The sequence below is a fragment of the Juglans regia genome, chromosome 7 (genome assembly GCF_001411555.2).
Source record: "Juglans regia cultivar Chandler chromosome 7, Walnut 2.0, whole genome shotgun sequence".
Taxonomy (NCBI): Eukaryota; Viridiplantae; Streptophyta; class Magnoliopsida; order Fagales; family Juglandaceae; genus Juglans; species Juglans regia.
The window spans coordinates 41,006,323-41,032,369 of record NC_049907.1 but is presented as its reverse complement, the minus strand read 5'-3'; the positions used below and the strand labels follow the sequence as shown (position 1 = coordinate 41,032,369).

The window sequence follows — 26,047 nt, the reverse complement described above, 5'->3', positions numbered from 1 at the left end:
AAGATTTGCAAACATTCAAATCTCATCATGGTATCAGGAGAGTCCCTCTCTCACGAGAATTCGATCCCCAATTCATCACCGCCCACCCACAATCCTCCATTCTTGGCTAAAAATCCTTTGATTGTCCTAAATATCTCCTCTCAAATCAACGACAAACTCACCGCTTCCACCTTTCCCCAACGGTGTGCCCAATTTGAGGCCTTCCTAATTGGGTATAATCTCCTAGATTATGTCATTGGTGACAATCCCCGTCCCAATCCTGTTGGCACTTCCATATCCACTCCTCAAAACATTCACTAGATACGACAGGACAAGCTTATTCTCAGTGTCATTTTGGCTTCAACTGCAACTACCATTACTCCTTTTATCTCCACTGCGAAGACCTCTCGGGATGCATGGCAAAAACTTCATATCATGTATGCCAGCAAATCCTGTACCCGTGCTATGCAACTCAAAGAAGAAATCACTTTGACCAAAAAAGGAGACAAATCCATTCAAGATTACCTGCAAACTGTCAAATGTCTTGTTGATGAAATTGCACTAATTGATCATCCAATCTCTGATGATGATCTCACACTTTATATCCTCAACGGTCTGGGTTCAGACTACCGTGAAATTGCCGCACCGATTCAAGCTTGCGAAAAATCATTGACCTTTGAGGAACTCCACGATATTCTTGTGGGTCATGAGGGGTACCTGCGCCGTCTGGAACTCACCTCACAGCAGCTTGTTGCAAGTGCGAACTACATGCATCATCGCTCTGGTTCATCTTCCTCAACTAGCAAAGGCAACAACAAGGGCTTCTATAAACAGCAGGGGCAACAAGGCCCCTCACGCTCTTCGGCCCACAACAATTATAATGGCCCCCGAGACAATCGCAAGTCACAAACTGCAAACGGAAGGCCAACGGGTCAACGTTAATTCCAGCCCAAATGTCAGCTTTGTGATCAACTGGGCCATATTGCAAAACAATGCCCTCGCATGTCCTTTGATGAACCGACGGCAAACTGTGTATCCACTTCTCAAAACAAGGATACAAAATGGCTACTGGACTCAGCCGCATCGCATAACATTACTGGTGATCTCGCTAATTTGTCCGTCCATTCGGAATATGATGGCACTAATGAAGTTATAATTGGTGATGGTTCAGGTTTGCATGTCTCACATATTGGTTCCTTGGTTTTTCACACACCCACCTGTGTCTTTAAATTAAATGATACGTTGTGTGTTCCAAGTATTCGCAAAAATTTAATTTCCGTTCATCATTTCACTACCTAAAACAATATTTTTCTAGAATTTCACCTTTCTCATTTTCTTGTCAAGGATCAGATCACAGGGGCGATATTGCTCAAAGGTGCATGTGAAAATGGTGTTTACACACTTCCGGATTCACTGGCGGATTCGTCTCCACAAATGGTTGCAAATGTGCATGAAAGGACATCGATTGATGGGTGGCACAAACGGCTCGGACACCCCTCTCAAAAAATTGTCCAATATCTTGTTAATTCTTTTTCACTTCTAATAACAAAAGACCAAGTGTCTCATCTTTGTACTTCTTGTTCTATTAATAAAGCACATCAACAACCATTTCGTTCAAATAGTCTCCAAAGTCATTCACCACTTGATCTCATTTACACCGATGTTTGGGGCCCCTCACATACAATAGGCCTCGATGGTTCCCGCTACTAGTTGATTTTTGTTGATCACTTTATTAAATACTTGTGGTTTTATCCCATGACAACCAAATCTGGTGTAAGTAGCATTTTCCCCCAATTTAAGCATCTTGTTGAAACCCGTTTTGAAACAAAAATCAAAAGTCTCTATTCCGACAATGGTGGTGAATTTGTGGCTCTTAAAAAATATTTTTCAATCCATGAGATTAGTCACTACACCACCGCCCCTCATACCCCTCAACAAAATGGTGTCTCCAAGCGCGTCACTGTCATTTAGTGGAAACGGAGCTAACTCTCTTACATGATGCTTCGCTACCACTATCCTATTGGCCCTATGCATTCCAAACAGTTGCTTACCTAATCAATCGTCAGCCTACCCCTCTGTTAAATAACAAATCACCATTTGAAATGTTATTTCAACAATCGCCCAACTATCTCAAATTAAAAAAAATTCAGTTGTCTTTGTTTTCCTCTTACTCGGCCATACAATACAAATAAACTTCAACCCAAAGCTCTTTCGTGTTTATTTGTGGGATACTCTCAAACACAAAATGCCTACCGATGTCTTAATCTCACCACAAACAAAACTTACCTCTCTCGGCATGTCCTTTTTGATGAAACCATAAGCCCTCTTCACCTGAACGAAGCTAACCCAGCCCGTCGCTCATCTTCACCGTCTGCTCCTCCCATCTCAATGCTCCCTCTGCAACCACCACCTCCAGTGCCGACGGAGTGTGCCCCTATTTTCACATCATCACAAGGTATCTCCCCTGATCCTTTTTTTCGTTCGTGCCCTAACTCACACACACACACCTCTGCACAGTCTGAAGCACCTTCAATCGCACCACTAGAAAACACTAGCTTACCTCCCTAAGCCCCAAAATCCTTCTCCCGAATCATCCCCTGCACCAATTCAAAATCCATTCGTCCAGGAACCAAATCGAACCCACTCCATGACTACCCGTTCAATGAATAACATCTACAAGCCCAAACAGCTTCACACGGTTACCAAATATCCTCTACCCTCCACCATTGAACCAAGTTGTGTGAGTTAAGCAATCTGTGATCCTAAATAGAGAACTGCAATGTCTGAAGAGCTCACTGCTCTGATGCGACATGGTACGTGGGATTTAGTCGCTCCCCCTCCCAACTGTAAACCCTTGCGTTTCAAATGGGTCTTTAGAGTTAAGAGAAAGGCAGATGGGTCTGTGGATCGTTTCAAGGCACGACTTGTTGCAAAAGGGTATAACCAACGACCTGGGTTGGACTACAAAGAAACATTTAGTTCGGTTGTGAAACCGGCTACACTACGAACTGTCTTGAGTATTGTTGTGATGCAGGGGTGGGTTTTGAGACAGCTTGACGTCAACAATGCATTCTTGCATGGACAGTTGACTGAAGATGTCTACATGTCTCAACCTCCAGGGTTCAAAGATTCTTCAAAGCCTAATCATATTTGCAAGTTACGGAAGGCGATTTATGGGCTTAAACAGGCCCCACGAGCCTGGTTCTCGACTCTTAAGCAAACAATTATGGATATTGAGTTTGAAAACTCAAAGGCTGATTCATCCCTATTCATTTATAAATCCAACTCTGTTACATGTTTTTTGTTGGTTTATGTGGATGACTTGGTGATAATAGGAAGTGATAATCAGTTTGTTGGCTTAGTCATTGAGAAACTTGCAGCATGTTTTTCATTAAAAGATATGGGTCAGTTGCATTTTTTCTTGGGCATGGAGGTTATTCCCACACAAACTGGCTTGTTTCTTTCTCAACATAAATACATTCTTGACATACTTACAAAGAGCAATATGTTTGGTGCCAAAGATGTTTCTACACCACTGTCCACGACCACTGTTCTCAAGCTTCTTGATGGAACTTCTTCAGTTGACAGCATAGAATTTAGAAGGGTCCTAGGTGCTCTTCAATACCTCTCCCTTACACGTCCCAATATATCATTTGCAATGAATAAACTCTCCCGATTTATGCACAAACCCACTGCCACTCACTGGACTGCCGTGAAGAGACTTCTACATTACTTGAAACATACCATCTTTCATGGCATTCACATTCGAAAAAGCTCAAGTTCACAACTAACCACATACACTGATGCCGATTGGGCTGGCAATTTTGATGATCGGTCTTCAACTTCGGCATACATTAGTTTTCTTAGACCAAATCCAATATCTTGGAGCTCAAAAAAACAAAGGGCTATTGCGAGATCATCCACTGAGGCCGAATATAGAGCTCTTGCTAATGCGGCTTCTAAAACTATTTGGCTTATGGCACTATTCACAGAACTCGGGTTCAATATTTCCTCCTCTCCAAAGCTACTCTGTGACAATTTGGGAGCCACACAACTAAGTCTAAATCCTGTCCAGCACTCTCGCAAGAAGCATATTCAAATCGATCTTCACTTTGTTCGAGATATGGTTCAAAAAGGCACACTTCAAGTTCACCATGTTAATTCTCAAGATCAACTTGCTGATCTTCTCACAAAATCTTTGTCAAGGCAACGTACGGAACTACTTCGAAACAAGATTGGCCTTGTTGATGGCAACTCCATCTTGCGGGGGCGTATAACAGATGACTCCACACATCAAGCCAAAGAGCACGCAACATAAATTTAGCCAGAAATCAAGCTTGTAACAATCACCAAATCACAAAAATTTACTTCTGTAGCTCTTACCTTTTCTTGCTGTAATTTCCTAAAATAGACTTGTATAGGTTGTATATAAATACTCTGGCTGAAACATTGTATGTAGGTGGTTGAGTTGTATAGTTGATTATCTTTTGAATAAAATTCAATTTGCAAGAATTGCAAACATTCAAATCTCATCAACCTATATCTGGTGGAACATCTTATATATGGAACAAAAAAAAAAAAATAGAAAAACAATACATGTTCGGAGAAAATCACACCTCATAAATGTCTATAAACAGATAAGAGTCCAATCAAGTTGTGCTCTTTATGGAGTTGTTTTTAACAGTTTCACCTCATTGATACTTTCAGCCAAGGTTCAAAAGGATCCCCTACAATAGGGCACATCCCTGCAGTAACACTGAGATTCAGAATCTTTTGGGTTGGGGGGGGAGGGGGGGACGCGGGAGTCAATTGCAGCTTCTATATCGATCAGCTTCACCATTTTTTATCATTCCCTCTTAAAACGTTCAATGCCTGCTTGGCATCCCCATGTCTCTTCGGGTCGCAACATACACGAGTTTCGGTTAAAATTGGGGTGAAGGATGCACCGCAGATCTATTTCCATGAGGCTGCAGTCATAGAAATAGATGAAACAACTTGATCAGATGTTGATTAATATTAAGAAACATCAAAATGCGGATCTTACTTTTGTGAATTTACATGTTTGCTTCCTCCTAGTGTCCTTGTACTTCATTATTTTGGTTCATAAACAATTTTTGCGAATTCTGGGTTCTTAGTACTCACATCAAATGCAACAAGCGATCTGCAGTAGTTTGTATTTGTGAGTACTGTACTTGAGGATCCACACTCACTGTCTTTAAGTGAAACTGTCGATCTATCAAACTTGATTGGCCATGGGTATTGGTAGTTTTGAGCAGTTGAGCCCACATGTGAAGATGACCTCTGCATCCGCACCGCCCTGGGGACATTCCTCCCTTCCATTGATGCCTTACGCCGGCTTGGTTGCCTCTCAATTGAGTCTGGCCTTTGCTTTGGTGCACTCTGTGACCGGACTTTGGCTCTTGAAGATTGCGTGTTGGCCATGTAATTTGGGAATAATGGGTAGTCAGAGTCTGCATAATTTGGCCTGGGTAAAGCGAAAGGAACCCTTGAAGGATCGGGCTTGGACGCAGCGGAGTAGTATTGTGGGCTGCTTTGTGCTGTATCGAAGGAATAGTCATCGAAATGCCCACTGCAGGCTCCTGGGCTCATGTCAGTCAAAGCTGATGGAGCCGGTGAGGCCTGGTAGTTGTCTTGCTTAGAGGATACACAATTTGGTGCATATTGAGTGGAGAATCTATGTTCTATTCGTTCGTATTGCGGCTGGCTAGAGTAGCTATTCCTGCTCTTTAAGCTTCCTTTTGGTGCACCAAGATCCATCTCCACAATCTTAACGTCCTCCATGCCTCTATCCATCTCCTAGACACAAAAACCAGATTGCAGATCAGCGTTGTTGAAAGATTGGTTTTTTTTTTTTTTTTTTTTTACACATTGGAGAATGCTTTAATTTTTCATTTACAAGTTCATCACTCGATAAACGACATTTCAAACAAATTTGGAAACTTTGAACCATAAATGTTGTTCAGCACAACTAATTAAGGGCTAAAACAAAAGAAGAGAGATTCCCAATTGGCGAAACAAATAGAATGTTCTGTTTCAAAAAAAACCTTGGCTGGAAATCAGAGAATAAAAGAACCACGATTAGGAAATTATAGCTAGAAAACGATGGAACTAACATGATAGGAGTGTCTGAACTGATTTTCTTGTGTCGATTTTCTGTGCTGATTAACAGGCTTCGCTTCTTCAGCCATCCGGATTCTCTGTGCCAGAGCTCTAGCCTGTACTGTCACCAGTGCCTGCATGCTCCGAAGTGTAGCCGTCGCTTGTTTCCTCACCAGGTGACCTCTCACCAATGCCTGCAACTTCACTAGTCCTTTTAACGCGGACAGTGCTTTCCTTGCCTGTAACAAAGTCAAGGAAACAGTTCGCAATTGGCATTTCATCTTTGTGACATTTGGGTTATTACAATATGAACCCTCTGTATCTTATAGATATTTCGGCTATCGGAGTAAAGATAGGGACTCCCAGAGTTTCTTACCAAATAAGACCGGAAAACCGATTGAATCTTTATTGCAGCAACCACTTCAACTGCACTAGTTCTGCCATTGGCAGCTGCTGTGAGTCGGATCACCGCAGCTGCAGCCTGTGCAGCAGCCAAGGCGGCATCTGCTGCTGCAGTCGTGGCTGCTGCCATTGCCATGGCTTGCTTTTTCTGCTCATTCTCAGAATCCAAAGCGGTCTGTACAGCTGGTGGCATTGTGGCAATGGGTTCCACAGGATTTGAGTCCTTGGAAGCTGCAGCTGCGGCTGAAGATCTTCTAAAACTCCATCGCCTTTTCTCTTTCGGTGTCTGTGGGGTGGAAATTGGAGTTGTCGGATTGTTCTCAATGGCAATGCAAGAACTCTGATTACTTGGCAACTTTTCCTTGTCTTTTTTCCCTGTCAAGAAGTTTCTAAGCCATTTGCTTGTCTTCCCCATCTCTGTCAAATCTTTCTAAGCTGACATTGTATTACAGCAACGACAAAGGTATAAGAAAGCAAGAAATGATATTGTGAGATCCCTTCCTGTCCATATTTGATAAGTGATGTTGAACACTATAAAGTATGAAGCCCCTCCTACTTAGAAGTGAACAGATTGCCATTCTGTCGACAGCCTAATTTTACTGTACTATTATTCTCTTTTCTCATTTAGCGCTAGCATATAATATTTCTTTATCTGCTATAGCTAGCGTTTACAGTGGTTATTAGGTTTTTGTGTCATGTTTACAATTAGGTGAGGCCTGCTTGAGAGGGAAGAAACACAGAGGAAGCTCCGAGATGAGCCACTTCACTTGCCATCCTCCTGAAGTTAAATGGTAGAGATTCGCTACCTTTGATTTAGCATTCGCAGCTGCCCGTTTTGTCCTTGAACTTGTTCCTCAACGTAAGACAATCAGCTTGGGTGTTTTGGTCACTATGTGATGCTGGTTGATGCGGGATGGAGTGGATCAGAAAGCACGTGAAAGTGGTTCATGAACATGTAGAATCCGTGTAAAATACTTATATCTTGATGGGGGAAGCTGTCCACTTGGGGGGTCCATTTCGGGGTCATGATTTAAGAAACTGGAAGACCTTGTGGGTTTGTGGGGTCCATAAAGTATTGAGTAAGGGGACTGAGGGGTCCACACTACGTGTATCAGAAGATTCATGTTTGGTGGGGGCCTGGGCGTTTGCACGTGCTCATTCTACCCTTGGCTCCTGGAGTCGTGTCTAGGCTGGATTCCCATGATCCAAGCAAGCAAGGCCCCGATACTAAGACCAAGCAGGAAGTCATTCGACCTTCCTTTTCATCAGGGTGTAGTTGTAAAAGCATTTTATACACACTGCTGAGGAGATTAAGAGAATGTCAGTAGTTGCTGCACACAGGTTAATTAACATGATTCAGTATTGGCGAGGAGTACCAACACTGCACGTATATCTTGATTAGTTGGGTGCATTCTCAGGTGCAGATTTTAGGAAAGGAGAAAGTGTTACACATAGGAAAACAATAAAATCTACCTGAAACCGTTGAATCTGTGATAGAACTAGGCCTCCAGTTGTAGAGATAAAAGAGACACAACTTCAGAATAGGCAAGTGGTGAGCTCAACCTCTGGTCTAGTGTAGGATTAATTCATACGAGTTTTCGGTATGTCGGGGTATGATTATTGATCATGCCGATTGATATAATATACTCTGTTTTCCATCTGAACATAGAGAAGTACATTAAGTCATAACTTTTGTTCCTTTATTTCCAGGGGTCTGCAGTTGACTCATGTGTATCTTTCTCTTTCTTGCATTACATACGCAACAGCTTGTAGATAAGACAAAATGCTCACTAACTAGTTTTGCATATTATATTCAAATGTAATATTAAAAGAGAGTGCATCCTCCTCGTGGCCGCCTGTGGTGGATAATATATGAAGATTGGAACGTGGGACCAATATCTTACCCATGATTATATATAAATGAGTGAATGTGTTATTTCTTCTATTATTTTCTTATAATAAAACCATTAGTTGGTAGTCACATGGGTATGTTTATATTATAAACATATAAACTTTATATGCTTCCCCCTTGGACGTGGTGTTTGGTCCTGGGAAACACTGTTTTGAGATTTGCGCATTTTCTACTCCAGCCGGCCTCCGGGTCAATCCTTAACCACCCTTTCTTACTGGGCATATGGCATTAAACTCTCTCCTTGCTTCTATCAATTATAATCAATCTGTTAGTTTACTGTGTATATCGACCACCACAAGTACTTTTGGGTTCCCTCTGAGAGTTTGATGTGTATATCAAATTCTCATAGATGTGTGATGTATGCAGTAACCTTGAGGAGTGAAATGCAGTACCACAAAGGCTGACTCGGGAGATTCTACCAAAAGTGGGGATTAAACCTTAATTTGAAGCATCAATGGATGTGATTTCAATTAATTCAATTTCTGATCCAGAAGATGATCACTTAGGTGGAGACAGCACATACTCATGTTTTTTCCCCCATTTGATTGTCAATCATGTGCAGAACAGTGCATATCCCTTCAAACACATTCTGTTATTGAGCAATAATACAATCTTTTCAGATTAGAAAGCTAATCTATTCATTGCATGCAGGATTTGAGTCTGATAGAAAATATAAGGGAAAAAGGGGTGTAATACATAAAAGAAACACTAATTAAATTGATATTACGGTAACACATCAAGGTAAGTGTTCACATGGGCGGCTAACAAATATATTCGCGTGCATGTGAAAGATTGCTTCATTGAACGTATAAAGAATAACACACTGCCGTTGATAGAAAACAATCCTCAATATTTTGAGCCTTCCCAACGAGGATACAGCCATCCTTTGTACCACCGATGCTCTTGGATCCGGATTAGGCTCTCTCCATAATGCCTATATTTTTCGTATTACCTGCAGTTGCCTAGCTAGCTAGCGCGGCAAGCTTCATTACTCCCAAGTTAAAACATGCACTCTGTAATGCTCTTTATATTTTCAGTCGTTTGTAATTTTAGAATTTGTAAGTCTAGTATATTTATTTAAAAAATTAATGATAAATTTGATATATACATAAAAAAAAAAAATATTTTTTAATGATTACCTTACTATTCTTAAAAATATAATAAGGTAGTTTGCACACCCTAATATTGTAGCTAATATTATTCTTTGATAAATCGTTTTAAAAATTTACATTAATAAGAGGAAGGAAGTAAATTTAGTTTTGTGTATATATATGTGCCTGTATAGATGTATATATGTATATATATTTTATTATAATAAATGGCTATCTAACTGTGAATAATAACTTTTATTGTTTTTCTATTAATTTTTCTTGTTTTTCCATTAACTCCGTTAAATCTTGTTTTATCAAAAGGCCCTTAAAATTCTTAACCATTTGACATGTAGCTCCTTTATAGAATTTAATAAAGGATCATATTTTACCAAAAGGCGCTAAATAGTCCCGCACCAAAACACAGAGCACCCACTCTCTATCGTGAGCCACTGCAAAACCAGAGTCACTGAGACACAAAACAAGATCATGGGGCACTCCAACGTGTGGAATTCTCACCCTAAGAACTATGGCCCTGGCTCCCGAGCCTGGTACAAAATATCGCTTCTTCTCTTCCAACTTGTTTGGTCCCCAAGAAATTATCATTGATCGAAAGAAATCTATCTTGTTCCGATCCTTGTCAGGCTTCTAATTTATTTATAGAGTTTTTTTATGTTTAGTTTTGTTTTGTGCCGTTGGTTGTTATTCTGATACTTGCAAAAATAATCATATAACTCGCTAAGATCACTTGAAAAACATGACTCTTTTCTCTGGCAGAATATATATGTATTCTAGTATGATCAGAAAGATAACTTTTCTTCAAACTAAATGGAAGTACGGCCTCATGTGTTGTAGGCAATGCTTTTACAGCAATGCCAAGGAAATTGGCTTCATTAAGGTATTATTTTTCTAATGATTTTATTGTCCTACTATGAATGTTGGGTTCTGATTGTTTGATTTCTTGTCTGTTAGATTTTTCTCATGAGTATTCAGTGCCTTGGTCTATTGAGAAGCTGACCCACGAGGTGGTCAGAAGTTTCTATGCGAGGTGAAGCTAGGCTGAGGACCAAGAGAATTTGTTATGTTTTTTACTTCCCGAAATAGAGAACACGATGGAACATGTCTTACAACATTATGGTTTTCTACAGTTTACCGTCGATTGCTCATCTATGGAGGAGAGTGTTAAGAAGTGGCTTGAATTCAGATGGAACAGTGCATGTGTCGTAGGTTCGCTCGAGTGGAGGTTCACTCAGCTCGAGCAAAATTCAGACAGAGAGCTTCGCTCAAGCATTGCTCGACATTCAGCTCGAGCAATATGAAAACAGAGAGCTTCGCTCGACATTCGCTCGACACTCAGCTCGAGCGAATTCAGACAGAGAGCTTTGCTCGACCCTCGCTTGACACCCAGCTCGAGCGAGTTCAGGCAGAGAGTTTCGCTCGACTCTCGCTCGACATGCAGCTCAAGCGGTATCCAAGTCAGAGAGCTTCTCTCGACCCTCGCTCGACACCCAGCTCGAGCGAGTTCAGGCAGAGAGCTTTGCTCGACTCTCGCTCAACTGTTGGCTTGAGCGAAGTGCACAAAACCTACATTCGCTCGACACTCGCTCGAGTGTTCGCTCGAGCCAATGTTCACAGAAGTGAATTATCACTGTTCCTATAAATACCAAACGGCGCCCCCTTTGTTTAAAGACTTCAGAAATCATTTTTTCTCTTGTTTTTAGTGTTTTCTTGAGAGAGAAGTCTAGATTGAGTTTGAGAGATAACTTCCTTATGAAGTTTTGTTGTATTCATCTGTACTCCATCTTTGTTGATAGTGAAATCTTCGATACCGACCGCACCAGTGGATGTAGGCTCATTTTGAGTCGAACAACTTAATTCTTGGTGTTCTTTCTGTGTGATTGTCATCAATTTCTTTCGTTTATTTCCGCTACTATACTTCGAGTTAGTCTTAGATATACAGTTATTCCCAACAGAGAGGCTCACAGTGTGAACGGTGTTGCTTGATTTTGGTTTCTCACGTTGTGTTTCTTTCATTTGGAAGCATGAGATTGTTTTCAGCAAAATAGTTTAAAGAAATGGTAGTAGGAATAGAAATAGTGGCCAAAGGTTCTTGTGGGTGGTAAGAAATCCACCACTAGAGGAGTATGAGCTTGCCAAGCTCTACTGCGGTCAGGTGGCTTCTGCCTGCACAGGGGTATAGAACTATGGCATTGTCCATGTTGCGTTGGGAGAAACAAAGCAGCAGCGTGAAAATAGAATGGAGAGAAGAGAGGGATTTGAGGCGAAGAAGATAAAGAGAGAGATGCCTTTTACTTTCTTTTTTTTTTTTACTTTTTTTTTTCTTTTATAATTCCATGTAAGTTTCAAGTACGGCCGGTTATCTTTCGGTTCCACACGTCAGTTGTCCCTAGCAGAGCAGTATGGAGTTAGAGGGACAAACCCATCATTTCATATATAACGTTTTCCTATCAAATACCTTTATGTCCCCATCATTTCATATATAACTTTTTCCTATCAAATACCTTTATGTCCTCATCAGGCATCATCTCCCATTTTAATAAAACCAAGAAGCTAAAAGCTGTAGCTGAGACATGCAACTTTGTTGTAATTGATGCAAAGAAGCAAGAAAGCCTTTCTCGTTATCATTATTAATCTACCTTTAGGTCTGAAAATATTTTTAAGTAGGGAAATTCATAAGGTGAAGCAGCTCTTTATCATGTATCATAATCCAACTTAGATACATGGACAGATTTAAGTTTGAAAGTAAAATGGGTAAATAAAGACAACTTCGTGTTACCAAATTCCACTCAACCCACCATGGCTAGCTAGCTTCTGTTTATAATGACATTCCAATCCACAAGTTGGATTGCATCAAAACCTCCAAATCAAGGCAGCTGATCCCTCTTAAGCTTGTCTAAGATTAATATTATAGTACTTATAAAAAAAAAAATTATATTTTTTGCATTTTCCTTTCCTTAACATGCATATTAGTATTATTTTCCCAAACAGACAATTAGTCGATAGTTGAGGACTAATTCAACAAAATATCAATCCAATGGGTGAACTTGACATGGATGGTACACCGACTATGATGCGGTTTGACCCACAAAATAATTAAATTGCCAGGTTAAATTGTATCCTTAATTTAAAGTTAGAAAGCACCAACTAGAATTATTGATGATAATATATTATAAGATTGAGGACCGAAAAGATTATCTTGGGATGTCCTATCGATGTGACTAAAGAATATTTCTTCCTAATACTTGAAAGCATGTATAAGATCAACAGTAGTGAATAGTATTTCCGTCCAGCACCCTTTTTTTTTTCTCGTTGCTTTTTCTCATTACCTTCTGAAATTCAGTTACAATTTTACTCTTCTTCTTCATTCAGTTAGCATGATTTACACACTTAAAATATCTAATCTTTACAGACAACAGATGCATGTAAAATATCTGATCTTTACATACAACAGATAAAATATCTGATCTACACACTCAAAATTTAGATTTACAGAACAATTCTCAAACTCAACTCGAGGAAGAAAAAAATTTCCCGTGCTCTTCAGATTTCTTCTCGCCGTTGGTATGCAGTTCTCTTCTAATTTCACCTCTAACTTCTGCATCTTGTTTTTTTTTTTTTTCTGTTTCTCGCATGTTTTTTTTTCTGTTTCTCCTTGTGCGACGGAGAGGCAAACGGAAGCTCGTGGTGGATGGGTCTCCTAGAGGTTGTCGTCGGTGTCAACTGGTGGAGGTGTGGTGGCTTGGGTGGCTGCCTACGGCCGCATATTCGGTGAAACAAATGGGTGAAACCCATTTCCGTTCGGTTTCCGTGGGAGAGACGGAGGGCTGCGCGTGGGGGACTTCGAAGGTGGGTGCAATGGTCGCCGCCTTGAGGGGGACTCCTCGGTGGTGGTCGTGAGGTTCGGTGGCCGCGTACGGCGGCGTAACATGACACAAATGGGTGAAACCCATTTCGGTTCGGTGTCCGTGGGAGAGATGGAGGGTTGCGCGTGGGGGACTTCGAAGGTGGGTGGGATGGTCGCCGCCTTGAGGGGGACTCCTCGGTGGTGGTTGTGACCTTCGGTGGCCGCGTACGGCGGCGCAAAATTACATAAATGGGAGAAATCCATTTCGGTTCTCTTTCCACGGAGGAGAGCCATGGCTGCGCGTGGGGAACATTGGTGGTGACAGGGATGCTCGTCGGCGTGAGGGGAACACGCCGGTGGTGGCGGTGATCATGGCCGGGGCTCGGCGGCGCCGGGCTGCGCTGGAGGAGAACCAGCCGTGCTCCCGAATCGCCTAGGAGAGAGAGAAAGTTTAGGAAGAAAAATTTTTTCCTACAAAATCGCTTTAAAAAATATTTATATGTTCCATTATTCTACAATTTTCAATCTGAAAATATTAAATAATAGTAAATTTTTTTTTTTCTTTATAACTTTACTTTTGTCCTTACTAGAATATTACATTGTTGAATTTTTTACATATGTTGAGCTCCGTGAAGTTGAAAGTGGAAACAAGATATCCCAACAACTAGCTACTTATAAAAGTATCAAAAGTATGGATCCTGTAACTTTTTAGTTTCATACTGTGAATTAATAACTGAAATAATTTATTTTACTTCTCTGATTTTAGAATTTTTTAAGTCAATTATTTAATGTCATTTATTTAATAATTATTCTGCATGGACTTTGAGCTGTTTTAAATTATAATTTCGAATTAGTTTAAAAATAATACTACGTTTTAAGAAGATTTTTCCTGAAATCTTCCACTGTAGATCATCTAGAATCTTTTGCAAATGTAGCAACTTTTATATAAAAGAGAATCTATTACATTTATCTTCCCAAAAAAAAAAAAGGATCTCATCTCATATTTACATCCAAACATATGTTAAAATAAATCATATAAAAATAATACTATATTTTATTTAATGAAATAAAATTGTTTAAAACATTCACTAATAATATTTTATTCAATTACTTCCACCTGTCTTAATTGACTTTAAACTATAAGTTTGCTTCTTTTATAAAAAATTTGAATAATTTTATTTGAAGATCTTTACACTATATATTATTTACGTGACATAATTTAATTTAAAAAATAAATTTTTAAAATTTAAATCTTATGAATCAAATTATATGACATATATATCATCAATTAATAATACAAAAAATTATTTATATGTTGAATTTTAAAAACATTTAATCTTAGATATTCAAATAGGAAGTTATTAAAAATATCTTTTACATTATATTTATTTACCATACATGAACATTTACCGTATATCCAAAATATTGCAAAATTATGTTCAACCAAAAAATGGATCATACAATTGGGTGTAGATTTAGATCAACTCCAAAAATAACGTCACAAAAACTTCAATGTTCTCTCCATAAATACTGTGAATAAGGAGAACACACCACTTTGAATCGATAACCTGCAAACTTTACTTTCAGTAACAAAAGAAACACTTATGTAATATTTAATCGTTTCAGACTTTACTTTCAGTAACGAAAGAAACAATTATGTAATATTTACTTTCCAGGCTTGTTTAAACGTATAGTTTGTTTAAATCTATTATCAGAGACCTTAAACAATTATAGTTTGCTTAAACAATTAGTTATATTATCTTCATAGACCTTATCATTAAATTCTCTTCTTTTACACTAGATGTTTATATTTTAGAATAATCTAATACAGGGCAAACGTGCATCGCACGTGAATTCACTGCTAGTATATATATATATTTGTATATATATATATATATATATTTGTATATATATATATATATATATAGAGAGAGAGAGAGAGAGAGAGAGAGAGAGAGAGAGAGAGAGATAGAGAGAGAGAGGGGCATTCACAAGGCTAAGACAAGGCAAAGCAAAACATATATATTTACTCTATTGTAATAAGTGGTTATCTAATTGTAAATAATAATTTTTATTATTTTTTGTTAACTTTTCTTTTTTTCTATTAAGTCCGTTAAATCTTATTTTACCAAAAGACCTTTAAAATTTTCAATCATTTAACGTGTAACTTCCTTGTCGCATTTAATGAAGGATCTTATTTTACCAAAAAATTCTTATGACCCTTGAACATTTAACGTGTAGCTCCCTAACTTGTAGAATTTAATGAAGGATCATGTTTTACCAAAAGACCCTTAATAGCCCCACAGTGCACATGAATTGACGTCTCTTTTTCATATCATTTTTGTTCTGACAGTGCATTTATTTTTCTTTCTTTTTTTCAATTTTTTTTAAATAAAAAATTAATAATATTTTATTATTATATAGAGTAAATAGATAATTCAATATAGATACAGACAAATACTCACACTTTGCTGAAGTTTAGATTTTTTTTTATCCTTATATTTTCTTTTACCACATAAATAAATTACTGACTTTTTTTTTTTTATTTAAATTATTATGTCAGGTGCAATCCGAGACTAATGCACCTGGATCCATTCTTTAATATCCATACATGAGTATATATGTGGAGAGAGAGAGAGAGAGAGAGAGAGAGAGAGAGAGAGAGAGAGAGAGAGAGAGAGGGGAACCACCATAGTATATATATAATTAATTAAGAAGCAAAGTCGAGCTCAAAGTCCTCCTCCTTTTTCGATATTCGCTTAATCTTAGATTATTATTTTATTTCATTTCCTCGATCGTGAAATATTTATTTTGATGAATTTGTAGAAATATACTTTTGCTTGATTTCTTAACTACATTTAAAATCAGTGACCGTCCAGTTATATCTTTCTTATTTAGCTCTTTATTAGATAGTGATCGATCTGATCTGGAGACGATCGAATCAAAGTTTAATTTAAAGAACAAGGCCGCAAGGCTTTAAAACTCATGAATAGCTGCTCCAGTACCTTTCAGACATCACTTCCGAATTCACTAATTAAAAATACTCAGCCACCTGCGAGAGCTCGAAGATCATCTCCCAAGTTTTCTATGACTTCCACGGCCGGCCTCTACCATAATTACTCAAGGTACGTGAGTCCATTGATCTTTTCATTTTCAAGATGATCATCCCACAATTAATTAATTGGTTTTTATTTTGACTATTTTTGCTTCTTCATGATCATGAACATGAGCTAGCTAGCCTAACATAATTTGTGACTGTTTTTTCTTTATATTATTTAGTGTTAGAGGGCAAAATATGATCTCTTTCGGCGGCCGTCCTAGTAGTACTAAAGCCATATATGCTCCCAGAGCCCGCACCATGCCACCAGAAAAGGTAGAAATATTCAAGTCCATGGAGGATTGGGCTAGAAGGAATGTCTTAACCCTCCTAAAACCTGTTGAGCAATCTTGGCAACCACAAGACTTTTTGCCAGATCCTACGTCAGATGGATTTGTAGAGCAAGTCACTGAACTGAGAAAGAGAACAAAGGACATTCCGAACGACTATTTTGTTGTCTTGGTCGGCGATATGATCACAGAAGAAGCCCTTCCAACGTATCATGCTACTATCAATGGCACGGGAATTTATCATGATGAAACAGGCGTGGACAAGACACCTTGGGCAATATGGGCCAAGGGATGGAGTGCAGAAGAAAATAGGCATGGCGATCTTCTCAACAAATATCTCTTCCTTTCTGGACGAGTGGACATGAAACAAATCGAGAAGACAATTCATTACCTGATCAGATCAGGAATGGTAAGATTATATGTATATGAAAGTCATTTTTTTAACATAGAAAGTTTTCTATGTCGCTTTTATCTCTCTTTGCCCTGCCATCCAAAATATTATTAATCATTTCACGATGATGAATAGCTGCTAGGTCTAAGTAACAAAAAAAATTTTCTAAAAAAAAAATTACAAATTAACGTAACTTAATATAATAGGTATATCCACTTTACAATACTAAAAATTATATAATCTAATATATGATATCAAGTTACATTAGTTTGTAAATTTTATTTTATAATTTTTTTTAGACCAAATATTTCTCTTTATGATATAGTATCCATATATCAAATGATTGAAATACAACAAGATTGCTATATCAGGTGCTGATGAATTACACTTTTTTTTTTTATTGGTCTTCTTGTATATCACCATAATCTGTCAAACCAGTTAACGTTTTCCTTTTGAGAACATAGGATATTGGCTCGGGAGGCAACCCCTACCTTTTTACCATCTACACATCATTCCAAGAAAGAGCAACATTTATCACCCATGGTAATACAGCCAAGCTTGCAATGAAGCATGGGGACAAGATGCTTGCTCAAATATGTGGAACAATTGCCTCAGATGAAAAGCGCCACGAAGCTGCTTATACCAATATAGTAGAGAAACTCTTCGAGCTGGATCCAAATGAAACAGTCATGGCCTTTGCCGACTTGATGAGGAAGAAAATATTAATGCCAGCCCACTTAATGTACGATGGACAAGACCATGATCTTTTCTATCACTACGCTAATGCTGCCTCTCGCATTGGAGTGTACACAGCCAGGGATTACAGAGAGATACTCGAACATCTAGTTGTAAGATGGAACGTCGAGAAGTTAACTGGACTTTCGGGGGAGGGACGAGAGGCCCAAGACTATGTTTGTGGATTAGCCCGAAGAATAAGAAGGCTAGAGGAGAGAGCTCTCGCAAAGGCTCAAAAAGCACCCCCCATGTCTATCAGTTGGATTTATGGCGGGTAATTTATTATATATGGTAAATATTTTAATTATAAAAAAATTATATAAAAATAAATTAATAAATTGACGTGATTTGATGTAATATGTCAGACTGTAAAATTACTTTTATTATAAAATAGATCTAACGAATCTCACAAAGATACGTTAGCTTGTAGATTTATTTTTATATAATTTTGTTTTGTCTGTAATAGCAGTTCTATATTATGTATATATGTATATAAGAATAATTAGGCCTTAAACCTATAAATAAAAGAGTATTAATTCTCGATGTGTTTTTTTCTTTAAAAAAAAAGAATTAATGACGTGATCGTACTTAAATATGCTTTATTTTGATAAAAAAAAAAATATTATAATGGTATACGCTAAAAACATTTCAAACTTAGCAATAAAGAAAGCTGACAAAAGTAAACATACAAAGCAGTCTAAATAAACGTGTGATCCAATTCCGATTCCTAGAAGCAATTCTAGTGACAGACGTTTGGTTGATGAACTCCTCTCAACTCATCTCGACTCATCATTACAATTTTTTTAAATTCCAACACAAAATATAATAAATAATTTAAATTTTTCAAATCTTAAAATAATAATAATATTAAAAAATAATATTCTAACAATATTTTATCATCTCAACTCAACTCACTTCAACATCCAAACACAACTTAAGTATTCATTGGATGAAATTATGAGATTAGAATTTTTTAAATAGAAGTAAATTTTATAAATAGTAGTAAAATAATTTATAAATATTATTAAAATTGTTTGAGTTAAGTATTTATTGAATTTTGGGAGTTTTTTTTTTTTAAATAAATAATGCTCTTTATTAAGAACTCATGAAAGAATTGCAAATTGCATACAATCTGGTGTAAAAACCAGTTCAGCAACATCCTCTTCTAAGCAAACGCATTACCATCTCTTTTAACAAACATATACTCCAATTAGACAAAGATGATAGTCTCATTTTAGTGTCACTAAGGATCATGCCCACCCTATCCCATCTGTCCAATTGCTACTTCAAGCCTTTAACAACTTGTTATAAAGATATAATAATGTTATAATATAATTTTTTTAATATAATTTTATTTTGATATTTAAAAAAGTTAAATTATATGTTGTGTTTTGTTTGAAAGTTTAAAAAAATTGTAATGATTTAAAGTATTTATGTTTGAATGATGTTTTGGAAGAAATGAGATGTGATGAGATAAGGTAAAATGAGATGAGATGAGATTATAAGATATAAATTATTTCCAAGCAATCCTTAAAGTAGCCTCCAAAAAATGGATTTAAGTTAACAGTGAAAATCAAGGTGGACAATCCAACGCCATAGTTCAAGCTCTCTCTCTCTCCAACCTCAAAGGAAAAACACTCCATTTTCATTTTCGATTTGCCCATTCCTTTCTGCACTTCCTCTCATCTCTCTCCATTTTACTTTTATTCCTCTTTCTCCTTGAGTTATCTCTATCTTCATCTCGTGGTATAAAACGAAACTAATAATAATCCAATACATAAGTTAGATGTAATGTATCAAATTGTAAAATTATTTTTATTATAACGTAGATATAACGTATCTCATAAAATAAAGCCAGTTTATAAATTTATTTTTATATAATCTGTTTCTGTTTATTTTATGTATCAATTTCGTATATGGAATTCTCAATTTCAATTCAAGATTTGGAAGATCGGTGGAGACCAACACACTCGCACCATTTACTGAGATATTTCGAAGGAAAGGTAACCGAAACAAAGAGCCTTTTCTATATTAATGGATTGGGCTATGGCCTATCTCGCTGTCTGCCAAAGCCCAATTTCAGATCCAATTGCATTGACGCGCTGCTCACAATAAAACAAAAAACAAAAAAACATGGAAGGCTAATGAATCACTTGTAGCTCACCCAACTTTAGAGAACGGCTTCTAGTTCTTCCAAAGTTGCAATTTATCAAATCTCTCTCTCTCTCTCTCTCTCTCTCTATATATATATATATAACAAAAATGCTTTGGGTCTCAAATTTGAGACCTAAAAGTGTCTCGAATGTTTTTTTTTTATTATTTAGTAATTAAGTAAGTATTTTTTAATAATATTATAAATTTTTTATTTTTTAAAAAAATAATTATGATAATTAAAAAAATAAATAAAAATTAAAATCAACAATTCGGTAAACTGTTTCGACTACTTTTTCACTAGCCCTGGCAGAACTCTATATATAAAGAGATCTCATCATTAATTAAATTGATGTTGTGCCGTTTAAATGATTTTATATGTTAACTATTTAAATAAAAAGATACTTTTAAAAAATATGACATATTACTTGATGTGATTTGACAAGACCAATTTTATACAAACATTTCCAAGTAATTGGAAGGTTATTTACACATGAGCAAAATTATAAATTAATTTAATAATATCAATTTATCAAGTACTGGATTCATGGATGCACGTAATACGCTTGCCAATATCAATTTCCTCGTGTGATCTAGCAAGGTTGATGCATGTAGCTCTGATCTAAAGCCTAGTTTCGTAGATAGCTATCTACTTTGTTTCGAACCATGAATTTTCTGAAAGACTTCAATTTTGTAGTCGCTCTCAAAATGAAGGTAATCACATGTTGAACGTGTATGTTGTTGACCAAAACCTATCCATGCTAATTAGTAAGAGATTGCGTAAATATAAATTTACGAATTACAGTATTTTTAAGATTATTAAAGTATTTTTATTTAATTCGTTATTTCACGTTAAAATAATTTTATAATTTAATATATAAATTAATTTTTGAGAAAAGCATTTCTCCAAAATTATTATCAAATCCAATTACGTCCTAGACATCCTTGTCACATTCATTGAAAGGTGAGGTCTGTACGTAACTCACTTATTGGTAGGCTCGTAGCTAGTGGACCACGTCATTCCTAAATAGGTGGCCTCGCCGTCGGCGTCTTGCATGGTTAATGCACGTCGATAAAAATTTGAATGTTAAAATGAGTTGAGTTGAGTTAAATTAAATTAAGATAATAAAATATTATTATTTATTATTATTATTATTTTAAATTTAAAAAAATTAAATTATTTATTATATTTTATATTAAGATTTGAAAAAGTTATAATGATGAATTGAGATGAATTCAACTTCCAAACGAAGCCTTACCCTCGACCCATCATTGTTAGGTTTGAATAGTAAGTTGACATTTGTTAAATTGAGATAAAATTTAATAAAATATTTTTTAATAATATTTTTTAATCTTTTTATGATTTTAAAATTAAAAAAATTAAATTATTTATTATATATTATATATAAATTTAAAAAAATTAAAACGATTAGATGAGATGAGATGACTTTGAATTAAAGTCTTCAATAACAACTCTAAACGTGTATTCAGATCTTCATTTCGACAGCTCTTTCCTCCCACTTCATCTCAATTTGCATGTGATCTGGAGGCTAATTTGGTTACATAAAATCAAACTATATCATCTCATTTTATCTTATTTTATATAATTATTATAATTTTTTAAAATTTTTATATAAAATATAATAAATAATTTAATCTTTTCAAATTTTAAAATAAAAATAATATTAAAAAATAATATTTTATATAATTTTTAATAAAATATCTCATATCTGTAACCGCGTGAATTTGGAAGACTTTCTTGGTTTCAATTCTGGCTTTGCTATCCAGTCATTTATGGCACGTTGACTGGCTACTGTTCCTTGCTTATAATTACCATTAAAACATTTATTGTATTGAATTCATAAAAGATATTTAAGAGTTTTTACTAATAAATAGAGTAAATCCTACTATATAAAGTGGATCTCATTTGTATAGTCATAAATGTTGCATGATTAATTTTATAAGTATCTATTTCTTTTTCATTTTAACCCGAAATATAAATCCGGTATGAATAACTAATAAAGCATGAATAATTAGATATCCTATTGAAAGAAAAGGTAAGTCAGTTGATGAGATGTGAAATGATCATAATATCCTCAAATGCCTATTTAGAATTTGAGAGTTTCAAAAAAATAACACATGAAATAGGATTTTTTTTTTTTAATTTTTGAGAATTCATGAAATAGAATTTTTTTTTTATTATTATTATAAGAAATAGACTTCTTTCATTCATGAAAACAAAATTACAGTTATAACCTGATACATATAAGAAAAATTTCAGATTACAAGCCAACTATTCACTGTTGAAGACCAGTGCACAAATTCCTTTGTAACTGATATGGTCTTAACTTTTATAACTTTCTATAGACCAACCGTTTGAGAGACCACACTTTGTCTAAAATAAAGATTTCAAACCCCCCTTAAGAGGAAGATAGGATTTTCCATCTATGGATAAAATGTCTAATAGACTAATTCTTTTTTATTTTTACCTAAATAAAAAGAAATAATAAAACAAAAGATATATATGAAAATGACGAATTACAATTGTAAATCCGAATTTTCAGCTTGAAGGAAAATAAGATACAAGAAACGAAGAAACTATGGTGGTGCGTGAGGAACACGCACCACGCTAGGAGTATAGCAGCCAGTTGAGTCTGAAGAAACCGAGATCCCTGGTCCCAGAAACACCGCTTGAAGATAGTTGAAGCTTCTGGTGCGGTGGCTCGTGGATCTCACCCGCTATTATGACCTGCGCATGTAGCTCACACGCCACTCCGTTCAACGAAAACCTTCGGCCATCCGAAGGATCGGCAGTCTAGGAATCCTGCAGAGGGGCGCGTGGTAGTCGCTGGGTTTCGAGAAAATAGCAGATCGACGTTTTTCCATACTTTAGACAGAAAAACAAAATAAAAATTGGAAATAAAGGGAGATAGGAGGAGGGAGGGAGGGAAGGAGGAGTCGAAGCTCCACCTCCCTTGGGTTGGGTTTCTACTAAGACAGCTCTTTGAGTAATGCTACATACAATTGTAAAATATGTAAGAGTCATCAAATCACTTTGAAAAAGAGTGAGTTCTACCATTAAAAAATTAATTTATTTTTATATAAATTTTATATTTATTTATTTTTTTCAAAATTATTACACGACACTTATTTATTACTACAACTATCATGAAATGAAATTTTAATATAACTAACATTGTCTGAAAATTTTTATATAAATAATAATAAATATTATAAGATTATTTATTATTTATCTTATTCACATTATACGGAGTAATATACTGATTGAGTGGATCCCACTGCCAACAACTCACTGTACCCATATAAGCTTTATAGCTCAGCCACGTGGCTTCCCACTCCCAACCGTATACGAAGAATCCACCGCCCTTTGGCCACTTTCCAAACTCGGACGCCAATTACATTAAATACACAAAACACCTCCGACGGGGCGGTCTCTCCTCTCTGTTTGTCCGTGACTGTGTGAGAGATGGCTTCCAGCAATGGCACCAAAGTCATCATCTTTCTTGCAGTTCTGCTAGTCTTGCAACCTCGGATTGCTCTGAGCGACTTCTTATCCCCTCTGCTCTCTCCTGCCTTTGGTTTGTTGTCGATCTTGAACTCTCTTATCTCCTACTTGCTTTACCATTTCTCTCTTCGGCCTCTGGGGTCATGATTAAACTCGTATCTTCTACAATCTCCGCTCCCTTTGTTTGTTATGGGTTATCGTTTTGTTTCCACTAATAGGTCTTCCTTGATTTTTCCTATCTTTATGACTACGGGATGGGATTGGGAGTGAGTTTTTTCACACTGATGATATATATATATTTTTTTTGTTGGTTTTCTCGGTGACCATAGATACTGTGTGCAAAGATGTGGAATGTGGAAAAGGAACTTGCAAACCGTCAATTAATAGTACTTTCTCCTTCGAATGTGAATGCGCCCTTGGTTGGAAGCAGACTCTTTCTGATCATGATGATCACCTAAAGTTTCTTCCTTGCGTGGTTCCCAACTGTAAGACTCTCTCTCTCTCTCTCCCTCTCTCTCTCTCTCTCAAATCCAAGGGAAGCTATTTTCTTTGAATGACTTGAGCTCTGCTCCCACCATGAATTTGTTTATGAATTGCTTTATTTTTGCATCGAAATCTGAAGAAAGCCCAGCCCGATATTGTGTTTACTAAATTGGCAGCTATAGCTTGATAACTTAGTAGTCCTCGCGGTGTTTGTTGCTTGTTCATCAAAAGAAGACCAGATATAAGAATAACAAACAAGGCATAACTAATGATATCAAGATTGCGTATGATAAATAATTTAGTGAATGACATTTTAACATAAATAATCTTTTCTCAGAGACCCGTGTCATTCGGAGAAGTGTCCCACTTACTTGGAAAGGACGAAAACCTGTATAAATGTGATGCCCATATCTCACCTAAGATTAATGCTTTATTATTTAAGTTGGATAATGGCCTTAAGATTTGGTTTCGGGATTTCTTATTAACTCCCGAGGCCTTTTCTTTTTAGAAAGTATTCCTATGCCCTAAGAGAAGTTTCTAATAAAATTTTTAATCTTAGTTAAACAAATTCATAATCATGCTGGTGCTGATATCTTCTGGATTGTTTTTAGGTACACTCAATTACTCCTGCAAAAATGCCCCCCCACCTGTCCAGGAGAAAGCAAGCAAAGCTAATGAGTCAATCTTTGATCGTAATACGCTATACTTTCAACCTTGATTGTTGCTGTTGCAACATTTTTATATTATTATTAATCAAGCCATTTTGTTATTTTGAACTTATAGCCTGCCGCTGGACCGACTGTGGAGGTGGCATCTGCAACAAGACGTCAGTTTTCACATATAGTTGTGATTGTGCAGAGGGCTATTATAATCTCCTCAATGTTACTGCCTTCCCATGTTACGAAGAATGTAAGAGCAGAGATCTATAAGTTTCTATATAAAGTAGAAGTAATTATGCTCAAATGGATAGGTTACGTGTTTAGAGACGAATTAAGATTGCTAGTACATTATTTGTAGATCGTGTATACAGAAGGTAATTCCTGACCTGAGTTATAATGTTTGTATTTTAGGTGCAATTGGAATGGACTGTGCAAACCTTGGAATTTCAACTTCAAACAAATCTACGTCTCCCACTTCAGCGTTGGCTGACAATGATCACAGTAGCCAAGGTGAGGAGGCTTGAAACTCAAGCTGCATGTAATATATAGTAGTACCTTATCTTAAGCTGTTCTTCTTTTCCTTCTGTTGGAGCTAAAAGGACAAAGAAGCTCTTCTGAATCCCTTGTTATCTTAGAAATTTACCATCCAACGGTAATGATTAGGCTCCATTTGGATGTTAAGAGTATCTCAGATCATCTGTGAATAGAAGTGAAATAGTTTATGAATAGTAGTGAATAGTTTGTGAATAGTAGCGTTCCCAAACATACTAATTGACTACAAAAGTAACTAACCTATAGGACTTCTCCTGCCCGTAAGGCCTTAACATCTTATTTACTGATCGGAGTCTGTTTCTCTAGTCATAAATACCAATGTCTTCTCACTACATCACCATTTAACAATTTTCATACAATTGAGCTATTCGAGCTATTGAGACTGATCTGCCTTGTCTTGACCCTGTTTGGCCTGTTTTCTCTTTTACAGCCACATCAATTCTACAACGAAATTCTCTTTGGCTGATGATCCTGATGATGATGGTGGCTATGGTTAAGTGGAAATAAGATAACTTTAAGCATATTCACAAGGTTTCCTGACCTGCATTCCACTTCTGTTTAGATCTCCTTATCATACATGAATTTTGTTTCCCAGTTGAGGTCTGCCACATGCTCTTACTGGTCAGCGTATAATTTGTTATATGTATGTATAAATAAATTATGACGTAAATTCAGGAAGGAGTCTATTGAGTAGCTATTACTCGGAATTTATATGGATGTATTCAGGTCTTATTCATAATTTGTGTACATTAACTATGAATAGCTATTACTGAATTATGCTTGTTGGCTTTCTTGAA

At 36.5% G+C, this 26,047-nt stretch overlaps 4 protein-coding genes across 5 annotated transcripts; 3 read left to right on the top strand and 1 right to left on the bottom strand.

Annotated features, from left to right (window-relative positions):
- Positions 1-4,561: 4,561 nt before the first annotated feature.
- Positions 4,562-7,287, bottom strand: LOC108989437 (protein IQ-DOMAIN 14). 2 transcript variants are annotated; one of them, XM_018963039.2, is made up of 4 exons: positions 6,476-7,287; positions 6,114-6,338; positions 5,024-5,796; positions 4,562-4,946 (listed from the first exon to the last, which is right to left on the bottom strand). In XM_018963039.2, the coding sequence occupies exons 1-3, from the start codon at positions 6,914-6,916 to the stop codon at positions 5,071-5,073; spliced, it is 1,392 nt and encodes a 463-aa protein (XP_018818584.1). In that variant the 5' UTR covers positions 6,917-7,287; the 3' UTR covers positions 4,562-4,946; positions 5,024-5,070. The 2 variants fall into 2 exon arrangements, with proteins under 2 accessions (XP_018818584.1, XP_018818585.1); XM_018963040.2 differs by having other exon boundaries at positions 5,122-5,796.
- Positions 7,288-9,990: 2,703 nt separating this feature from the next.
- On the top strand, positions 9,991-10,518 carry LOC109020573 (40S ribosomal protein S29-like). The gene is made up of 3 exons (XM_019003062.2): positions 9,991-10,052; positions 10,297-10,399; positions 10,495-10,518. The coding sequence occupies exons 1-3, from the start codon at positions 9,991-9,993 to the stop codon at positions 10,516-10,518; spliced, it is 189 nt and encodes a 62-aa protein (XP_018858607.2).
- A 5,668-nt stretch (positions 10,519-16,186) lies between these two features.
- LOC108989429 (stearoyl-[acyl-carrier-protein] 9-desaturase, chloroplastic-like) lies at positions 16,187-18,166 on the top strand. The gene is made up of 3 exons (XM_018963029.2): positions 16,187-16,491; positions 16,646-17,162; positions 17,609-18,166. Exons 1-3 carry the CDS (start codon positions 16,352-16,354, stop codon positions 18,155-18,157), a joined length of 1,206 nt encoding a protein of 401 aa, XP_018818574.1. The 5' UTR covers positions 16,187-16,351; the 3' UTR covers positions 18,158-18,166.
- A 5,255-nt stretch (positions 18,167-23,421) lies between these two features.
- LOC108989427 lies at positions 23,422-26,047 on the top strand. The gene is made up of 6 exons (XM_018963025.2): positions 23,422-23,629; positions 23,886-24,041; positions 24,651-24,731; positions 24,823-24,948; positions 25,110-25,208; positions 25,681-26,047. Exons 1-6 carry the CDS (start codon positions 23,518-23,520, stop codon positions 25,755-25,757), a joined length of 651 nt encoding a protein of 216 aa, XP_018818570.2. The 5' UTR covers positions 23,422-23,517; the 3' UTR covers positions 25,758-26,047.